The following is a 20,744-nucleotide window of genomic DNA, read 5'->3' as shown; positions in this document are numbered from 1 at the left end:
TCAGCAGAGCAGCAGGTTCAGCCTCTGACTCTAATGAACTTCAAGTTATTTGACGCAGTTTAATCACAAATTTTAAAGTAAAACATTAAAAATGTGTTTTTAAGTAACTTGTTGGTTCCAATAGACAAAGATGAAGATGAGACAAAACTGTATTTACTTTGTACTTTGCAGTATCTAAATGATTTTTTTAGGTTTTATGTGAAGTAACAGTGGTAAAATGAAGGATTTTACAGTTTATATACCTGTTACACAGTTTGGTGAAGCGTCTTCAAACTGCCAACCCCTTTACCTCCTCTTCATTGTTTGTGTAGCTTCTGATGGCGTAAGGCAGATGAGATGCACTCAGATATTTCCCCTGTAATCTTTGTCCTGTCAGGCCACAGTGATGGACGTGACTGCAGCCGAAATGTCTAAACTGTCGACCTCATTTCCTGCCAGAGGCATTAATGTCAATTAACTGTGTGCTGGTCTGAAGCAATAAGACTGTGTTTGTTAGAGCTCCTGCTATCATCCCTTTGGATCTCGCTCTACTCTAAATGGAGTCCCACTGCTGCGCTAACAAGTAAATGAATAATTTAGAGAAATCTACAATCGAGACGGGGTGAGTCAGAAGCTTTATGTACCAGGCATCTCCCATAACTGTTAAAGATTTACGGTAGATTCACAGTGTTAATTTGTCCGTCCTCTTACATCCACATGTGTCTCTTCATTCTCTGATGCACCGACAGAGTTGTTTTTTTTATATGAGATGTATTTGATCACTTGAAGTTGTTTTGTATTTTGTGTTGTTATATAAGATTTTTCCTCTCCCTTCTCCTTTTCGATCATGGGATGTGCTTATGTGAAATTCTGTTTTGGAAAAGCAGTCTGAAGTGATATAAAAAATATGAATGAATGAACTAATGAGCTAAGAAACAACTGACAAAACTCTGCGTAAATACCCCCAAACAGAGTTTTAGTGTTTTCCTTTGGTTTGAATCCAGTTTGTGCTTCAGTGCACTCACAGCAGAAATATGCTGCTCTTGGCTTCCATCTGCTGGCAGAGAGGAGCCCCGTGGACCTGGGTGGACGTGGATCATAGGGCAGCAGCTGTGACCAGGTGGTCTCTGAAGGACTCAGCGTCTGAGCCGCTTCCACTTTTCCATCTCCTCCGCAGACCGTCAACAAGCAGCTGCTTCACTTGGACACTGAAGTGCCATCGAGTCTCCTCATGAAAGTGTGTCAGTCAGTCTGACGGCGGCTGCTTTTACTGAGAAATAAAATCCTTGTTGGAAACAGCAAACAGCTTCTTTTATTCACCATAGCTGTATTTACATTTATCCAGCTGATGACCCTACATGTGTTCATTCTTTATTTTTCTTTTCTTTTAAGATTTCTGACTCAAACAATCAAACTTTTTATTTGTGTAAACAAAAAAAAAAAGATCCATTCATGCACAAATCCGTAAGAATTAATACGTGTTTGCACTTTTTGTGTGGTGATCACTGACTCCCACAGATATGTTGACAAGGAAACGTATAATATTACATCTCACAGCTGTTTTTTAAGCTAATCTAACTAAGCTGCAAAATGTATAATAATTTCTGAATGAGATAAAATAAATTTTATGTCCCAGTGAAACTCAGTTAAATAAAGTTAGATTTAGGAGAATATGAGCTAAAACGATCTTAAATCTAGATTTTGACTCAGGTCTTCAAGGTCAGGTAATAAAGCAGGACCTGCTGTGAGACCCTCATTATGTAACTGTGTATGTTCCCGTTTCTCAACAGTTACAGGGATCAGTTGCACCATAATGAACCTGGTTATCTTTGCCCTGTTGGTAAATCAGTGCTGATGGCGTCCAGCGTTGCTCTGGCACAGCTCAGTGGAGTGTGATGTAACTGCACACCTGTGCGGCTTCACGTGTAGAGAAAGTGACTCATCGCCCTTTTGCATAGATTCCAACAAGACATCAATGAGCTAATTCAGTTTTAGTGAACGTTTACAGTAAAGATTAGCCTGAAAAGATAATAAACCCTTTACTGAACAGGTGTGTGAGGGTTGTACCTGGATTTTATGGTAACACATGAAGATATAGGCTTAAGCTAAGACCCCCACCCCCTGCGTTTTCTTCTTTTTTTTTAATCAAAGTGACGGCATAAGAAATTAAATGAATGCTTTATAAAATTCACCAACTGTAATTTTTTAACAGATTTAATCATGAAGTCAGAAAATGTCTCGTATTGTTTGATCAAAAGTTTCTTCTTGTAGAGAAAACGAGCAGGTACTCGGATCAGCAGCCAGATCAAAACCTACAATCTGTGAACTTTTGGCATTTTTGCTTTAAATAATTACTTTGATTATTTTGACAATGAAACCACTGATTTGATTCAGGTTTGTGTTGTTCTTTATTTTTAAAAGCATCCTTACTTTACTTTACAGTATATCGTAATACTGGACCATAATTATTGATGTATTAATATATTCATAATTCATGAATGCCTGGTAACTTAACCTATACTAATACAAAATAATGTATTTGTTTATTATGTTTTTATATTTATTTTATGTTTCATTTATTTATTTATTCATTTTGTCTTACATATCTGAATCTGCAAAGTAACTAAATAAATGTGGTGGAGAAAAAAATAAAAATAAGAAATTAAAATAAAATAAATACAGTATTTAGTTACAAACAAGGTTTTAAACATAAACTCAGGAACAGAACCAGGTTCAACCTTCAACACGGTTCCACCTGACGATAACACGTCACAGACAAGCCCCGCCCCCTCCGCCTCCATCACTGCACGCTCGAGCCCGAGAACGTGCTCCCTCTGCGTCAAATGACACAGTGACAGCGCGAGACGTACCGGAAACCAAGGCTTTTACCTTCACATTAAAAGTTCGGACTGCAAATTAAATTAAATTAAATTGATTAATTTATTGAGTTATTTATCTGTTCTTTAATCTATAAAAAGACAAAAAAAAAAAAAAAAAAGTGAACGGAGCCAATAACTTTAATGTTAATTAATCAATATGTTTTACAGAACATTTAAAGAACAATATAACAATATATTCATATCGCTTCAATATGTATATAGGAATTAAATAATAGGGCATTGTTTGAAATGGAAACATAATGCTGCTGTTGGTAGATGAGATATGTGTGAGAAATCATGTAATAAAGATAATTATTATTTTCTTTTGTTAATAATAATTATTAATATCATCTGAAATAAAACATATGCGTGGTTCTGTTTCTGTGCTGCAGTACGGATCTACTCTTAAACAACTCAAAAGACCTCTGCAACTCTCTTTAAGACATTTAAGAGGCTTTTTACGTCAAGAGAAGTTTAATAAAGCGTTTTTATTCTGAAGCTTGTGAGCAAAAGTGAAGAATTCTTTACTTTATCTCACTTACGTCCAATTTATTTATCTTTGACAGGTAAAATAATGAACAAATAAACAAATTAATGAATATAAATGAATGAATAGATAAATAAATCGTACACAACACACACACACAAATAAAGAAGAGAAGCTAAAAACAGTGGCAGCTCCCTCAGCAGCTCCAGGTTTTATTTTGAAAGTGGAAGGCGGAAGCTCGTAGCTCCGCCGCGGCCGCCTTGCCTCTCTGACCCGGGGACGGAGCCGCATCCTCCCATCGCCCCGGACTCTCCCCGCCGAGACCAGCGGGATAAAGGAGCCGCAGGATCCCTGAGCCCCGTCAGTCGGCCAGCGGTAGCGGTCGCGGTCGTTCCTCCCCCCCCGCAGGAAGCTTCCAGATCCCGGGAATTTAGCGGAAGAGACAGCGCCTCGACATGAACGACAGCGAGCTCGGTTCCCCGCTGGCGGAGTACGACTTCGAGCGGCGCTTCGACGAGCGACGAGCCCTGGAGTGGATGCAGGAAAACTGGTAAGAAGAGGAGAGAATTCACTCACAGAAATGTGCAGAAGGCGAATTAAAAATGTCGACCCGGTCCCCCTCCTCCTCCTCCGCCCGGCAGGCTGCGGCGGGTGGCGGGCCGCCGGCCATGCGGACCCGGTGCTGCCCGCCTCTCTGCGTGATGCGCTTTATGATGCTCATCAATGCGCCACAGCCGAGCCCGGGACTGCAACCATACAGAGGTATCACAAGAGGCCGAAGAGCCCGGTTTTACCCGCTTTAATTCAAATGTCCCTGAGGATGCGATGATAGGACTTCACCTGTGCTCTCATAGGCCAGGCATGGTCCAGTGGAAGCTGGATTTTGTGTAATTAACAGCTGTTTAAACAAACTAACCGATACCACAGTGCAGAAATACTCAGTTACAAGGAAAAGTTAAGCGTTCAACATCCAAAAAAGTGGAAGTGCAAAAGTATTTGCATCCAAATTTCATAAAAGTTGTCATTTAGCAGAAAAGTCCCTTGAAGAATAATGTGTATCATGGTGCAGCTGGTAGGTTGGGATCGTTTTAATTATCTTATGTTGGAGCTGGAACTAGTCAAGTTCAGTGATTAATCAATTCAGTCACTTTTCATGCAAAAGTAGTGATTGAATGGTAAATATTCAAACAAAATAAAGACATTTAAAGATGTCACGTTCAGCTCTGTGATGGAGTGATGAGCATATTCTAGTCCCATGCTACTTGTAAGGGTGAGTTCCCTTATCTTAACCTATAATAATGCATCATTATTTATTTTTCTGTTATTAATCTGAACCTGCAAATTAACCCGTAGGTGAAGCCTGTGAATTCTTGTGCAGTAGAACCGTAAGGAAGCAGAAAATTCAAGTACCTTAAACTGTATTTGTTGCTTTCCACCCCTGCTGCTCATGTGAAAGCCTCCTCCTGGCCCAATAAAAATTCGTGCAGAGAGGGAGTGAACCCTCATTGAGCAACTCCGCCGGGGAGAAACCTAGTAAGACCACATTTTTTAGCCTCGCTTTGATGTAGCTGTGCACGAACGAGGCCTCGTGCAGCTGTGTTTCTGTTACAGAGGCAGGTGGAAAAGGTGCAGCCTCCTCCACTCTGTCAAGGAGCTGCACATCCTGCACTGTATAGATAATTTAATTGATCAATTATCAAAGTCGTTAATTAACGAGACATTTTCTGTTGTTCCACTGACGGATTAATCAACTATTACAGCTCTATATAAACTGCACTGTTTCACTTAACAACGTGTATCAAACATATCAAATATTAAATGTTGTTTAAATGCAACTTGAACTTGAAGATTATGAATCTGAGCAGACGTTCAGATTTTACTCAGTGTTACAGACACAATGTTTTCAGAATCAAAACCATATAGAGGTTTGATACCAAGCTCTAACCATCACCTGTCTGTCCTCAGTTTCCTCTTCTTTTTTTGCACAGGACGCACGCTTGTACACATGCACAGACACACACAGGTACACAGGAGTGTAATTAAAGCGGAGCAGGCATCGTGTTGCACTGCGGTGCTGCAGTTTGCAGAGAGGGAGGCGTCCTCTGTCGTATCAGCTCCTGTTCTCAGGCGCTATTAATGAGCCGCACACCTTTAGCCAGCAACAATAGATCTCCTCCTTTATCAGTCTTACACACACACACACACACACAAACATCTCTTGCACTGCACTTGTTCTTGGAAGAGTGTCTACTGGGAGCTGCTGAACACCGGAGTCAAATTCCTTGAATCCATCAGCATCGTCATTAAAAACTGAAGGTTATCATCTTATTTTGACGTTTCTCAGCTCAGGTGGTTTTTTATCAGGGAAGCACCAGCCCTGCCTTTTCTCTCCTGATGCCTCGACCCCGAGTACTGACCTGATGTCAGAGTCTTGTTTTCCCAAGTTTAATCTCTATAGACCCCACTGCTGCGCAAACATGTGGCTATGATACTAACAACTAAAGCTGAATGTAACTGACGGGGAAAAAAGCATCAGCATCAAGAACAGTCCAGGAAATGTTGGATTAATCAATTCACAGACAATTAATTGTCCTTGTAAATGTTGCTGGTTGCAGCTCTTCTAATTTGCTGCAGTTCTCTGTTTCATATCAGTGAATATCTGTGTGTTTTGTGTTTTCTTTGTGATACCAGACTGATTCAGTGATAATGAAAATAACAGTTCAGTCTTTTCAGTGGTTTTCTCTTGGGCTTTGGCTTGATGCAGGTTTTTCTGCATCTCTCTGGGATGGACCGGGGACGATTATCAGAAACCCCCTGCAGCATTAACTGGGTCAAGCAGCAGCATCCACTCAGCCTAATATGTATTGTGCCTGTCTGGATTTGTCATCTGGCCGTTTCCCAACCACCTCAGACACACGCACACAGCCTCACAGATGTCGCGCTGTCACAGACTCTTCGTTTATGTAAAAACAGACGGGATTTTAAAAGAATCAGGCAGGTTTTGGGTTTTTTTTTTTTTTGATGGTGCAAACATAATCTTTCCCTCCAGCGTTTAGTTTTCAGCTCAGCTGTTTCTGCCTGAGCTCAGGAAGAGTCACCTTTTCTGTCCTGTCATCACCTCATGCTGCCGGCTGTAATTGATCTGGTATCTGCTGGAAGCTGCTGATAAGCCAGGTGGAGCAGAGCCCAGTAAAATTGCCTCATCACCCAGACCTGCAGTCTTAATGACCAGCGTTTCAAACAGTGATCTCAGTTCATCCTTTGCTCTGATTATAAATGAGAATAAGTCTGAGCTGATGAAGGAGAGTTTAATAACCTGACTTTTTTTGAACTTGTAGTTAGACAAACCTTGATGGACTCATCATGTGTTGACCTGAGGAGCAGCCCCGCGAACCAGACGGTGAAGTCATGTCATATTTGTTTTTAATTGCACTCGTCTGGTCCGTTCACCCTAATTGTGTAACGTCTTTACGTAACAGCGCCACATCTGTATAATCATCTTGTGCTTCAGGGTCTGGTGAGGTGAGCCAGAGTTTAGCCGCGCTGTCTGTCAGGGGAAGGCGTCGTCTTCCTCTTTCTGTCGTCTGACAGAGGTCGAAGTACACGACGGGCGGGTGATGGTGGAGGTTACTTCAGTACTCATTCTTCTCTTTATCATTTGAACTTGATAAGTGGAATCAAACAAATAAAACATTAGACGCTGGAATTTCCCCAAAGTAGCAGCAGTGAAATGTCACAAACAAGCACATCCCTCACTTGTGTTAAGGTGCTGGGCTGTAAGTCAAACTCTTCTTTTTTATTCCATGAAGACACGATTGTCAGCTACAGATGTTCTGTGAGCACATCTGTCTACAACAGTAAAGCAGGTGTTTGGTTCCAATATGAGAAAATGTTTGATGTCTTTGAAACCTCCTCAGCAGAAATCCAGATCACTGGGGTCCCTGTTCTCTTGCTGGATGGATGTGGATCAGTGCTGGTGGATCAGGTCCACATATTCTGGTCTCCATGTATTTGTGGTTGAAAGTGGGCTCTACTATAATGAAGATTTGAGTGTTGTTTCATTTCTTTCTGTATTTGTGCATTTATGTGCGTAACCATCGTGTATTTACATCGCAAAGATCTTTATAGCTGCAAATTAAGTCTCTTTTTTAAACAGTGGTTCAAACTAAATTCTCAAATTTACACACTGAGCATTTAAAGCTTAAGATTAAACTAAAGTGTTCCTGTAAATACTCCATATATTTTAAGGTGGCACAGTGTGAAGAGTTGTGTTAATTATCAGGCTGGTTGATAAAGTCTAGTCCACTTTAATCACTGTTGTTAATTATTGTATTATTCCGTGTTTCCTCCTCCACAGGAGCAAGTCGTTCATGTTCTGTGGCCTGTACGCTGCGTTCGTGTTCGGCGGTCAGCACTTCATGAGGGAGAGGCCGAAGCTGAACCTGCGCCGCCCGTTGGTGCTGTGGTCACTCAGCCTGGCCGTGTTCAGGTGAGTCACGGGGAGCCGGCAATTACATCACCACAGTTTAAACCAGAACCGAAAACAGATTCAATTTTAACTACAGGATCTATGATGTGTCGTTCATCACTCATTTAGGTTTTGAGCTGTTGGTCGGAACAAATAAAGCTTTCTGAAGACATTTACAACCTTTTTCACAACTTTTCTGACTCTATAAACCAAATGATTAATCAGGTCATTGAGAAAATATGAATCGATAATGAAAAACATCAATACTGCAGCTCTAGTGTTGCATGATTTCCCTTTTTCCCTGACTCTACTTAAGCCCTTTTACCACATTTTATTTACATGCCATTAGATGAGAGATCATAGATTATAGTAATACCCTGGAGAATTATGTCCTTTATGTGAAATCCAATTACCATGTGAAAACCACACTTACATATTTAAAGCTTCTGCTGCTATATGAAACAGGAAGTGCCACGATACTGAGCACTCCCCCCCCCCCCCCCCCCCCCCCCCCCCCCAAAAAAAAACAAAAAAAAAAACAAACATGGTGCCTGTTGTGTAATCGCTGCCAGGAGGGCAGCAGGCGGAGCCGCCGTGCTGAACTCAGAGCTCCATCACCGGTGGATGTGGTGGTGAGCTGAGCCCTCGCTCTAATCTTAATCCCAGAGCAGTGGGTATAACCTGCCCTCTCCGCCCCCCAGCTGTCTGCACACAGGACGGCACAATGTGACTTTTGGGCGTTGTGGTTACCGGGCACCCAGCCCCATGTGTTTGCTTTACGACTGAACACAGACTGTGTCAGTTTGTTTCGTTTATTTTTAATAAATCCCACATGCACTGTCCTCCTGCTGCAAACACTGGCTATAGCACTAATATTTATTCATCCGCTGCTGAAAATAGTCCCCAGTAAATGCACTGTTTAGTTAGGGGTCGAGTCCCAAATCCAGAACATGAGTTACCTCTTCTTTAAGCACAACAGGCTTCACACCCTGTGAATTATAAAACATGACGATGAGGAGGATGATGATGATGACAGGGAAAAACTCAGCGGCGTCATGAATCAGATTCCTCACATGTTGGGACAATGAACTCTTTCATTAAATGCTCCACCCTGTCATTTCATTCACCCTTTTATATTTCCATGTTTTCTGCTGAATAAAGGAGTAAATTAATACATTTCTCCTGTAAATTAATAATTTATAAATTTAAATAAAGTCAGCACATAAACCAACTGAGATCGTGCACACACAAAGACCCTTTTGCAGTACACAGCTTATCTGTGTGTTTGATTTGAAGTGTGTTAGTATTGTTCCTTCCTGCAATCTCTGGATCGATGTGTAATGGCTCTGTGCTGTAATTGCACAGCTCAGAGAGGCTTTTATTGACATTACAGAGATGAGTCTTTATGGCTGCAGCAGAGCTGGAACAGTGAACATGTGGAGCACAGTCTGGTCCAGTGAAGTTTTATATGTCAGGGGTTGTAAAACTAAAGCTTTTAAGGCTGAAGTTCATGATTCGTTTGAATCTCGCCTGGAGAAAAATGTCAAAACTTAATGACGAGTGGTTTGATTCGTAAAGTCTGATGCTGCTGGAGCAGTTTTAGTTGCATGTTGTTCCCTATTTGTATGTGTTTTCTGTATTTCCCTTAATGTTTGTGCTGTCACTTGTCCTTACGGGCCACCATAGTTTTATAATCAGCACTGAATTAGCGAATCCTGAAGCGCTGCGTGTGCTATCTGAATGTTTGAACTTGTGTCATATGTACATTTAGAATTTTTTTGTGTATCCTTTATATTTCTTTTTCTCTTCGACTCAGCAGCCACAGGTACAGTGGCCCTGAGAGCTCAACCCACTAAATATTGACAAAACACATGCAAACAGACCAAACACAAACAAATTCAGGAAACACCTTCATCAGTTTGACAACACATGATGCAAATACTCACAACACAATAGAAGTGTTTCCAGGAGACACGGAAAAATGATGAAAACTTCTGTTGTGTTGTGAGTCTTTGAAGTACGTTTGTGTATTTGTTTGTGTTGTGAGTATTTGAATGTGGTTTAAATTGATCTGTGTGTGTGTGTGTGTGTGTGTGTGTGTGTGTGTGTGTGTGGTCTGTGCAGCATCATAGGAGCTTTCAGGACCGGACTCTACATGATGCACGTCCTCACCACCAGCGGCTTCAGACAGTCGGTGTGTGACATCAGTTTCTACAGCGCCCCCGTCACCAAGTTCTGGGCCTACGCCTTCGTTCTTAGCAAAGCCCCCGAGCTGGGTAAGTCCTCCTGAAACCGTCCTGACGCTGGTCTTTGTGCTGCCGGATTAAAGCTGCAGCACGCACACATGCAGCGCCTCCTAAATCAGTCGTGATTGGTTCATTTTAATGAGTCAAAAGACGGATGCAGATGTCTTGGATAAAATTTAGCTAAATTGAGTTGAAGTGTAAAATGTTTTCAGATGTTTTAACACATTTTAAAAGACTATATTATTGCAAAGTCAATCTGTTCCTAATAACACATTGAAATGAAGGCATTTAAATGGTTTTATGTGACCTAGAGGTCAACACATCAGTTTAAGATGAAATGTTGAGGCCTCTCTCCGGGTAAAAGGTAAAGAAGTTAGGAACGTCTCCTGAATCCCTCATCTAAATTGATTTAAACTGAAATCCATTAAAGATCACATTTCCTGAAGCAGCAGCGACATCCTGTATTTTCACAGGCGTCTTACTCCAGACCTACAGATCATTTCAGTCTTGAGGTATGTTCCTCGGAGCTCTTAAACCTTCCAGTAAATTTCTCAGCAATTATCTTAAGAGCTGCCTCTCTGGATGGGGATGCTGTCTCTGTGTCTGTGCAGTTAATCTCCTCTCTCCGAGGTCTCTGTCGGACGGACAGAGACGACCGCTCTAGGAAATGATGCTGAGATGGCAAGAAAATTCTATTAGTGTATGATTGATACCGACAATGTTTCCTCAGCTGCAGACAGGAAGTGTGTCCTCATCCTCCTGCTGGTCAGGGCTTTACTTTACTGCAGGACAGAAACCGAATCTGTGCATATGAGCCTGACAAATCAGAGTTTATTTATGACAGCCTGCATTTTACTCTCATAGGTCTGTACATACATTCAGTGACGGCTTCATTACTTTGAGTTTTCAAAGCTCTGTGCGATGGAAACACTTCAGTCGATAAAAAAGATGTATGGAGGATTTTAAAGTCCGGCCCTGGTGCTTGGGAGTGACGTCCTCTCCTCCACTGTCTCCCTCAGGTGACACGGTGTTCATCGTCCTCCGGAAGCAGCGCCTCATCTTCCTGCACTGGTACCACCACATCACCGTGCTGCTGTACTCCTGGTACTCCTACAAGGACCAGGTGGCGGGCGGCGGCTGGTTCATGACCATGAACTACATGGTTCATTCTTTCATGTACACGTACTACGCAGCCCGGGCGGCCGGCCTGCGGGTGCCCCGCCCCTGCGCCATGATCATCACGGCCACCCAGATCCTGCAGATGGTGATGGGTCTAGCCGTGCTGGGCCTGGTCTACCACTGGATGCACGAGGTGCGCTGTCCGTCCAACCTGGACAACATCACGTGGGGCTCGCTCATGTACCTCAGCTACTTGATCCTGTTTGCCTTGTTCTTCTACAACTCCTACCTCAGAGGCTCCTCCGGGGACAAGGGATCCAAGGCAGAGTAGCACGTCTGCGCTGTGCTCCACAGTCGTATTAAAGTGTGCCATAAGCAGAAATGACCAACAGTGAGGGGCCATGAGTGAGTGAGTCACAGCTAGTTAGCCGGTCGCCCGGTCCTCCTCTTGTTATGACATTCTCACCTGACTTTTTTTATCGGCATCTGTAGCTCAAATCACGGTAGGAGAGAGGAGACCGGTCCGGACCCAGCACAGTTTAATATGATCTCATGATTAGTTGGAGAACACAATGTAAAATGATCATAGAAGCATAAGGGCGAGTACCATGTTTGTGTTTGACTAACATAGTACTCCATTTGAATTATTGCCTTGGCAACGTACAAAAAAACAAAAACAAAACAGCCATACAAGGGCCGAATATTTGTCAGAGGTGGTTAACGAATGTTTTATGTTGTAATGAAAACGTGAGCCCTTGATGTGCATCTGAAAGCTCTGAACTAGAAAAATGTCCTTAAGAATCTTAAATTGTTAAAGGAAACTTTGGCAGGCTTTGCTATTGCTACATAGCTAGCGTTAGCATCAACAGCTGATTGTTTACCAGTCTTGCCAGGAGCTTCAGCCATCGTTGTGTTTACAAGACAACAGGTTATATTACATCCTCTGAGCAGCTGCTTCTTCGAGGCAGACTGGACGCTACAGTGACTCGGTATCAGAAAAGTGATGAGATGGACTGACGAGACCAGAGCTAGCTGGTTAGCATGCTAACTTCAGTAGAAGAAAATAAATGATAGAAATAGAAGCAAAACAAACGGATTGCTTTCCACCTCTGGGGACAGCTCTTGAAGTTTGATGCTGAACTTGAAACGTTTCTTCTACACTGGTAAGTAAACAGCTGTTAATGCTAACGTTAGCTATGTAGCATTAGCAAAACTTACAAATAGCTCCTGAAAAGGATTTCTTCAACATTTTACGAAACATGCTTGTTCATACTGTTTTGTTGTGTGATGAGAAAAACCACATCAGTCTCATGTCTGGAGTCAGGAGGTGGTGGTTAGCATAGCTTAGCATAAAAACTGAAAGAAGGGGGAAACAGCTAACCTGTCTCTATCCAACGCCTCTAAAGCTGACCTATTTAAATGCTGTATCTCATTAGTTTAGCCTGTACATGAACTGTGATGTAACCGCAGCACTTTGTGATTATACAGGCAGTTATGTACCAGAACTATCTCTTCACTAATCACAGTTTTATCCGTCCGCTAACTACATCTTTGCAGTATCTTCAGATACAGTGCGGGATGCACAGATTGTACCAAACCTGGCCACTGCACAGTCACAGCTGTTTTTCAAGACATAGTTAAAGCACTAATTGTCATTTTTGTGTTTCTCTTCATATCACTGTTGTGTACAGATTAAAAAAAAAACACAATACAGCATCTTAATAAGTGAGTTTCTGATGTGTTGGTCGTTATATTTTCCCACTCTGCACAGAGTCAGGCAGTTTCCCCCTGTTTCCAGTCTTCATATGAAGCTAGGTGAACCACGCCCTGACTTCAGTGGTGTCACTCAGAAAGAGACTGGATAAGATTATTTCTGAAAATGTTGAAGTGCTCCTTTAAAATCATGTGTTTTTTAGCCTTCAGCACAACTGAAACCTGCAGGATCGTAGCTCTAGGATTAACTAAAGGGAATGAAGACTTCACATGCACTGAATGACAGAGGGATGTTTTCACATGTTTAGTTTTAGCACACTCACTCACACACACACACACACACACACACACACACACACACACACACACACACACACACACACACACACACACACACACACTACACAAAATGTACACTTCTGTGGTCATGTCACATCACCCTCCCTGCTTACACTGCTCATAAACCACACTGTACATAATCTTTTTATCAGGCTGTGTGTGTCCACAGCAAACCAAGACAAGCTAACACACACCCACTTGCCGTTGTTCACACCAACTTCACACAGATCAGTTGAACTCAGCTTGTAATTCGTGTCCTGCTCATACCACCGCTGCTCATACCTCTTTGCGACATGATAAGATCTGAGTGACAAACTCATTCCTCAGCCGACAGCCGTCCCACAGCAATACGTCCAGGAAATAGCTTTGTTAACATGTCGAACAAGTCCTGCTGTCATGTTTACACACTGTGCACATTCTGCCTTCTGCCACACTGAGCTCACCTTTATGAAGGAGGAGCATTTTAATAAGTGGTACAAACATAGTGTCAGTCACACACAGACACACCAGGGGCCATGTGTGCAAACCTCTTTGTGCAGACAAACAAAGAAACACTTTCATGGCTGGGTTTTATAAATCTCAGCTGTTTGGAGACACATGCACCAGCCTGACCTCCACTCCCGTCATTCACTATAAATAGATGTAAACACGCCCTTAACCACTTGTTTGAACCTAAATACTTCTGTGTACCAGTCAATGAAAAGAACAACAGCAAAGACGGAGCCATAGTGTTACAAGATAGTCCTTTTGTGTGACCGCTGCACACAGCTGTGCTTATTTATAACAGGGGTTCTCAAAGTGGGGTTTAAAGAATTAATTTTCACTATATTTCCATCCATAAGTAACACAACGACAGAATCTATGACTGTCCTGGGTTTCAAACACTTTCTATAATAAAAGCAAGAATCTTATAGGTGGAGGGTCCATGGTCTGATATGTGTGTAATATGTGAAAAAGTTTTGAAAACCACTGATTTAATTTACATCACTTACATTGAAACTGAGTTTGAAATAAAGGGAAATAACCACTTTAAAAATAATACATTTTAAAATGAAAGAGCACTGAACCAAAACTTAGGAGAAACTTAACACTACATGAACTTTTTTTGAGTTAATAAATGATATATTCATGCACATTATTATTTTCTTCTTTTATTATTGTCATGTTTTTTAAAATATTTTTTATTTTGCCTTAATTGGACGAGTGGCAGTTGAGACAAACAGGAAATGATATGTTGTTTGCAGCAGTTATTTTCCTTTAGTTGGATAAAATCTGGAAATGCTGCTCTGTAGACCAAAACAAAACATCTGGGAGGACATGAAATGTATCTCTGGGGGGTGTGTCTGGATTTGAATGCATTTTTTTTTTCATATGTGTATTTTTGGGCCCTTTATACCATTATTAAATAGACAGGCAGCTGAGGTTTTGGTTTATTGTCAGTATCTTTACCCCTCGGCCACCAGGGCGCTGAAGGCGTTTGTTTTAATATGTGAATGGAAAATGTACAAACTAATATAGAGGGTTAAGTTTCTTTTTTAGTTTTTAAATACATCTTTGATAAGTGCTCTGCAAAAAAATCAAACTCTATCAGTGAAACTGGACAAAACCCAAACAAATAGTTGCGTTTTGATTCAGTCTGACCCTCCCTGATCTCACCGTACCACGCTCAGCTTCCTCCAGTCCAGAAAACCATGTGCCCTCACAAGGCTCGGATGAGGTGGGAGTGTCCAGGACAAATAAGCAAAAATTAGTGGAAAAATTTAATGTGACAGAAAATCTTTTGTATCCTTTAAATCTTCTTCTGACCCTGCAGATACCTGTCCAGACCCCTCAGTTTGAGAAATATGTGTGACCACTTTATGAGTGAGAAACGTCTTCTGGATTTTGTGTTAAGTAAAAACACAGTAAAACACTAACATACGTCACGTTTTCCCCTTTTCCTCTGGTGGTGTTGCGCTCTCCCTATCACCCATCATACTGTAGACTCCCCTGGGGTGGATCAGCTGACGGGGTTCAAACTCAAGACAAACTGAACATTACAGCAGCAGATATTCAGTGAAGCTTGTGCATTAATGTGCTTCACATACTCTGAGGTGCTGACTGTGAAGCTTAAAGAGAAGATAACGGGGCTGCTGTGATCAGTTGTGACGCTGTGTTGTAAATAATGAGAGTCTATTTATTTTCTTAATATATAACATTCTCCAGCTGACCTGAAGTGGTAGGTGTTGGTGTTTCTAGTCAGGACGTGTAGTTACTCCTGCTGTGCTTCATTGTGTTCCACCCACACGTCGTGTTAATGTTCATAACACCACTTTGCCTCTTTAATCTAAAGAGATGGAGGATAATTTAGTGGTAGACTCTAAAAGCCATTAATTCTTAACGTCTGGAGATGTTGTATGTGTTAAATCTGTGATATGTGAAGCATAATTTCATTGTCCTTTTTTTTTTTTCTTTATGTCCTTGTGCTCATTTCATGAGAAGCTTCTCCAGCTCGTAAACGTGTGCGTTAAGCAGCACACGAAACAGATCAAATCTGTTGACACCGTTTACAGATGCACAGTGAAGTTTGTTCTGCCGTCACCTCAAACCACTGTCGCTGTTTGTTCAGTCTACGGCAGCTTCTTGCGTCTTGTTGTCATGGAGGAGCTGTGGTTTACACTTGTCTTCTCACAGTCGTGGGTGTTTGTGTCAGTGATGTAGTTATAATTACTGTAGGTTGTTAAGGACCTTTTTTTTTTGTTTTTTTTAAGCCTCCAGCTGACAGAATCTGTCTCAGACTCATCTTCCTTTTTAAAAGGTCGCATATTTTACATTTCTCCAGTGTTTTATCTGAAGTGTTGATCTCCAAAAGCCAAGAGCCAAAAACCATCTCAGTGTAGTTTCACATCTCCTCTCTCAGGCTTCTCTCTGGAGCTCTGGTAACAACAGGTCAGTCAGCCAATCAGAAGAGAGGATCTGAGCCTCTCTTCTGATTGGCTGACTGAATGATCAAATAAAAATATAGCAGATTTCAGGTAAACACTCAGAGAAACCAAATCCTGCAAGTTTGGATGCTGGGTCCAGGTGGGCGGGGCTTGGGGGGGGGGGGGGGGGGGGGGCATAGCTGAAGGTTGTGACATCACAAAGTTCCAGAAGTCCTGACGGCTGGTTTTAAGGCTCAGTTTCTGAATACAGGCTGTGTGCATTTCTCTGTGGACTGAGGCTTTGATACTTTCACAGTATTAATATAGAACCTAGACCTGCTTTATAATCACAAACACATGGACATCTACCTTTAGACTGGGTGGGATCTAACATCAGATACCATCTCTGAATTATCTTCACCACCAACCTGTTGCCCCAAGTTCACTAGGGTTCGAGTTCGACTCCCTGCTCCTGTAAAACAGCCACTGTTCAGCTCTAAGACGACAGAGGATGAGAGATCTGATTGGCCTCCTTATTGTGACACAGTTAAACTTGAAATAATTATAAGTTATTTGTGTGCCAAACAATGCTTCTGTGTTGTGTTTTGTTTTCTAACATGCATTAATGTGAGTGCACTCTTCTTCTGTGCATTACGTCTTCACACTGATTTCACCCCTGTGAATTCTGCTGTCACCTGCAGCTGACGGACAAAACTGTTAAAGGGCTTTTGATGTTGAAAACATTGTTACAATAAATTCATCCTGGTTTTAAAATGTCTCCAGTCGTTGTTTCTGAGCTGCAAATCCCTCAAAAGTTTAATTATTTGTAATTTTTACAATTAAATACTCAGCAAAACTTTTTTTAAATGCATTTAAAATGATAATTTAAGAGTCAAATGTTGATCAACACTGTGTTTGTACATTAGGTTTTATTGTCTTCCAGGCAGATCTATCACTGAGGTTCTGGTTTTGGGTGCAGATCAATAAGATCTCTGTTTCATTGTCTCTGCAGTGTGGAGCTGTGGTGACTGTGAAACCACACATTTGTTTAAATGTATCACAAAAACCATGAGAGAGAGAAGCTGGAGCTGCAACAAAAAAGAAAGGATGAGGAGGAGTTGCTTTTCTCATATTTACCATAAAGACTGTCCTGTGTTCAACGCTTGAGACTCGACCACAATCATTATTTCATTACCTCCGTCTGTCTGTTGTCTGCAGGATTCTGCAGAAAGTACTGAATGGATCTGAACTGAACTTGGTAAATTAGGATATTATAGCATCAACGTCCTAAACTTGCAAAAATACCATCTTCAGTGTTAGATGAAAAGTCAGAGGGTCAAAGTTCGTACAGTTCACCCTGAGGGAAACCAAAAATCCATCCAACAGCAGGCGCCTCAGTTCAGGCCTTTGAAATGTGTCTCCCCAGGACAGAGAAACCATTGTTTCAGTCAAATGCAGTGATGTGCATAAACAAACCTGCACTCATTAAACTTAAAATTAAAACTCAGAGAACTGAAGCGGCCTGATGAACGTGGAGTGATGCCACATTTATTTTCCACTTCTGATGCTCACCAGATGGATTTTCTTTAGTTACTGCAGAGTTTGTTTTCCTGTTTGTGTTTTGTTGCTGTGCATTGCAGCAAAACATTTCTCCCCCCTGAGATTATCTTCTGTGCTGAGGACAGACTGATCGAGAAGTCTGCAGAGTGGTAAATCCATCTCTCTGATAACCACTGTCCTCCACTGCCACGACCAGTCAAATCCCTGAGCAACAGTAAAAGTGCAGGAATGTGTCTCTGCGACACAGTTAAACCTCCACCAGGCTCCCGTGGTCCGAAAACAAGCAGCTCCCCCAGCTCACAGCCGACACTGTGACCGTCCGGGCTGAGATATGAGCCGCTGGGAGGGCTGTGGGTTGATGGAGGACAAAGCTCTGCCTGCTCAGCACATTAGTCTTGCAGCCGTGGGTGGTGACACCAGAGGACATGGAGGACAGACACACTGCGAGGAGCTGGGAGTCAGAGCTCTGAGCTAACTGATAGATATAAAGGATCAGGGTCACGGCTGCAGGTTTTCTCCAGATGAAACCACCGTTCTGTGATAACGTTTAATGTTCAGACTGTTTCACTGCAGCAAAATCTCATCAGGTTTATTCTAACGATGGGTCAGACCGTCCCGGGTCAGTCCTGGTGAGCTACATATACAACCACATGTGGGCTCCTAGCTCATGGCCTGATGTGAAAGACACTGTACTTACACTGTTCATCAGCTGCTGCAGTCGTGACTGTTTTATTTTCATGCAGCATGTTACAGGAAAAACCAAAAATGTCAGCACAAAATCCCCTGTTCAGTCCATCTAATGGTGGTTTGGATATTTCAGTCACATGAACATCCTCACAGCCTCAGGCTCCTGAAACACTGGGCCGCCGTGCTCCTGTGTGTGGGCTCAGGATGACATGAATGATGACACATACACACTAATAAAACATATAGTGTGTTATAAATGACACGCAGGAAGTGTTACAGTCAAGCGTTTTCAGTATCCTGGTAACACTGTTGACGATGCTACTTTAAAGGTACAGTACAAAACTCAAACATGCATCAGTGCTGCAGTAATGATGATGAAATAAGATGCCACAAAAAACAATGAGCTGTGTCTGATGTGTGAACATCAACATGGCCAACGTGAATTTTATCTTTCAAATAAACACAATTCATAAATCTACACAAATAATGTATACATTCAATATGTATATAAATATATACATTAGTGCAGTTCTAGGCACAGCTAAGATATTACACAGAAGCTCGGGTCGTGTGAGTTTGAGGGTTGGAGTGATTTTTTTAATACATATATATATATTTGTTTGTATGTATTGAATGTTGGGGTGAGAGAGATTTATATACATACACACACACACACACACACACACACACAAATATATATATATATATATATATATATATATGTATGTTGTGTATTTTATGTATGCATAACCTTATTTTTTCATGCATCACATTATAGGAATCACCAAAATTAGTATTTAGGAATGCATCAACTAAATAGTAAAAAATATCCAGACACTTATTCTCAGTTCACATCTATGCAGTTCAAACCAAACCCCTCTCTGTACCAACACTTCACTTAAGTACAAACATGAGGAACTTTCACTCTAGTACAGTTCTTCTATTTCAGACTCACTTCTTCTTCTGCTGTTGACATCTCACTTGTGGCAGGTTCAGCTACCATCCCAGCCGAGCTGAACCACCAACATGTGTCCTGATAACTCAGCCTGCAGCGCCCTCTTCAGGAGGAGGCGCTGAGAGGTTCACGGTACCAGAGAAGCTCCGGCAACAACAGCTTCAGTAAAGTACTCCTTTGTTTCCCGCGTCCACGCAGTTAATTGGAAACAGCTGTGGAAACATCTGTACTGGGGGGGCACACGAGCAGACACGTGAGGTTGCCTTCAGGGGCTGTGTCAAAAACTGGTAATTCTCAACTTGAGACACATCAATTAAAGAGCAGTAATAACAGGATTCCTCTGAAGTACAGTGTTGTAGTTTGAGTGTGAATATTTTAAACTTGAGCTGTAATGATATCGGTGTGAAGTAGTTAACCCAATTATCCTTTACTACCTTTTACTAATCTATTACTTTACTACAGTTACACACAAAACACATGTTCACATATAAAACAGTATGTTAACAGGATATAAAATCATTTAAATGAACTCTACTTCAACCAGCTACAGCAGTAAAATGTTGTTTGTATGTTGGTTTATGTAAAATTTTCTGAAAATACTTAATTTTACTGAATCTATTTTGTGAATTCAGGTCTTTTATTTGAAATGCATTATTTTAAATTGCAGTGTTGCTTACCTGTAATTTACATTGTTGTAAAAGTGCAGCAACAATAAGAGATGAGGATGAAATTGGTTAGTGAATAAAAAAGGGGACATTAAAACAGCTGTTAATCCAGATCTACTCAGTGCAGGTACAGGTATGTAGGTATTAGCACTAACATTACAGCATAAACTTCTGAGACCTGTCTACAAAGAGTCACAGGATGAATCTTAAAGAGAAAAAAAGATTTAAAAAACAACAACTATTTTCTGATGCATTTTGTACTTTTATCTTATTTTTGGTTTTTGATAAAACAATTTGACAGTTTTTTCTCTTTGCTCTCAAACAGTTATTGAAATGAAACCATGTGAAATGAAACTTAATCTGAATCATGACAAGGAGACACAGGTAGGTCTGGCTCTGCAAGAAACCATGAAAACAACTGGTTCTTTAGCAATGTGTCTGATTTGATAAGATTATTGTGTTTTTTATGTAAAATCTTGATCTGAAAATGAAATATAAACTGTATATAAACAAATGCAGTGGGGTAAAAAGTAAAATACGTCCCCTTGAAATGTAGCAGAGAAGAAGTCTCAATGTAAAGTACATGTACTTAAGTAAATGTACTTAATTACTGCAGAGTTTCCCAGTCTCACGGTACACCTGAAACTGAAGATTACAAAGGGCACCTGAAGGCAGCACGGCCGCTTTCTCGGAAAACATTTCGAGCTGTTAAAGAAAAAACCCTGACATACAATCTCCCAGATT

General features: G+C 41.3%; 1 protein-coding gene across 2 annotated transcripts; it reads left to right on the top strand.

The window, feature by feature from the left end:
• Positions 1 to 3,594: 3,594 nt before the first annotated feature.
• On the top strand, positions 3,595 to 16,907 carry LOC139608309 (very long chain fatty acid elongase 6-like). 2 transcript variants are annotated; one of them, XM_071461930.1, is made up of 4 exons: positions 3,595 to 3,895; positions 7,703 to 7,834; positions 9,938 to 10,089; positions 11,079 to 16,907. In XM_071461930.1, the coding sequence occupies exons 1-4, from the start codon at positions 3,801 to 3,803 to the stop codon at positions 11,507 to 11,509; spliced, it is 810 nt and encodes a 269-aa protein (XP_071318031.1). In that variant the 5' UTR covers positions 3,595 to 3,800; the 3' UTR covers positions 11,510 to 16,907. The 2 variants fall into 2 exon arrangements, with proteins under 2 accessions (XP_071318031.1, XP_071318030.1); XM_071461929.1 differs by lacking the exon at positions 3,595 to 3,895 and adding an exon at positions 3,902 to 4,107.
• Positions 16,908 to 20,744: the final 3,837 nt, after the last annotated feature.

Source organism: Trachinotus anak, unplaced genomic scaffold, assembly GCF_046630095.1.
Source record: "Trachinotus anak isolate AG129_WGS33_773 ecotype Australia unplaced genomic scaffold, CSIRO_AGI_Tana_v1 ptg000025l, whole genome shotgun sequence".
In the NCBI taxonomy this organism is placed as follows: domain Eukaryota; kingdom Metazoa; phylum Chordata; class Actinopteri; order Carangiformes; family Carangidae; genus Trachinotus; species Trachinotus anak.
Note: the sequence above shows the minus strand (reverse complement) of the source record. Positions and strands in the feature narration are given on the sequence as shown.

Excerpts from the sequence above, each read along its gene's own strand:
- LOC139608309 (XM_071461929.1), top strand. The coding sequence starts at position 3,926 with ATGTGCAGAAGGCGAATTAAAAATGTCGACCCGGTCCCCCTCCTCCTC. Across the intron at positions 4,108-7,702 it reads GGGACTGCAACCATACAGAG|GAGCAAGTCGTTCATGTTCT; the intron begins GTATCACAAGAG and ends CCTCCTCCACAG. Across the intron at positions 7,835-9,937 it reads CTCAGCCTGGCCGTGTTCAG|CATCATAGGAGCTTTCAGGA; the intron begins GTGAGTCACGGG and ends TGGTCTGTGCAG.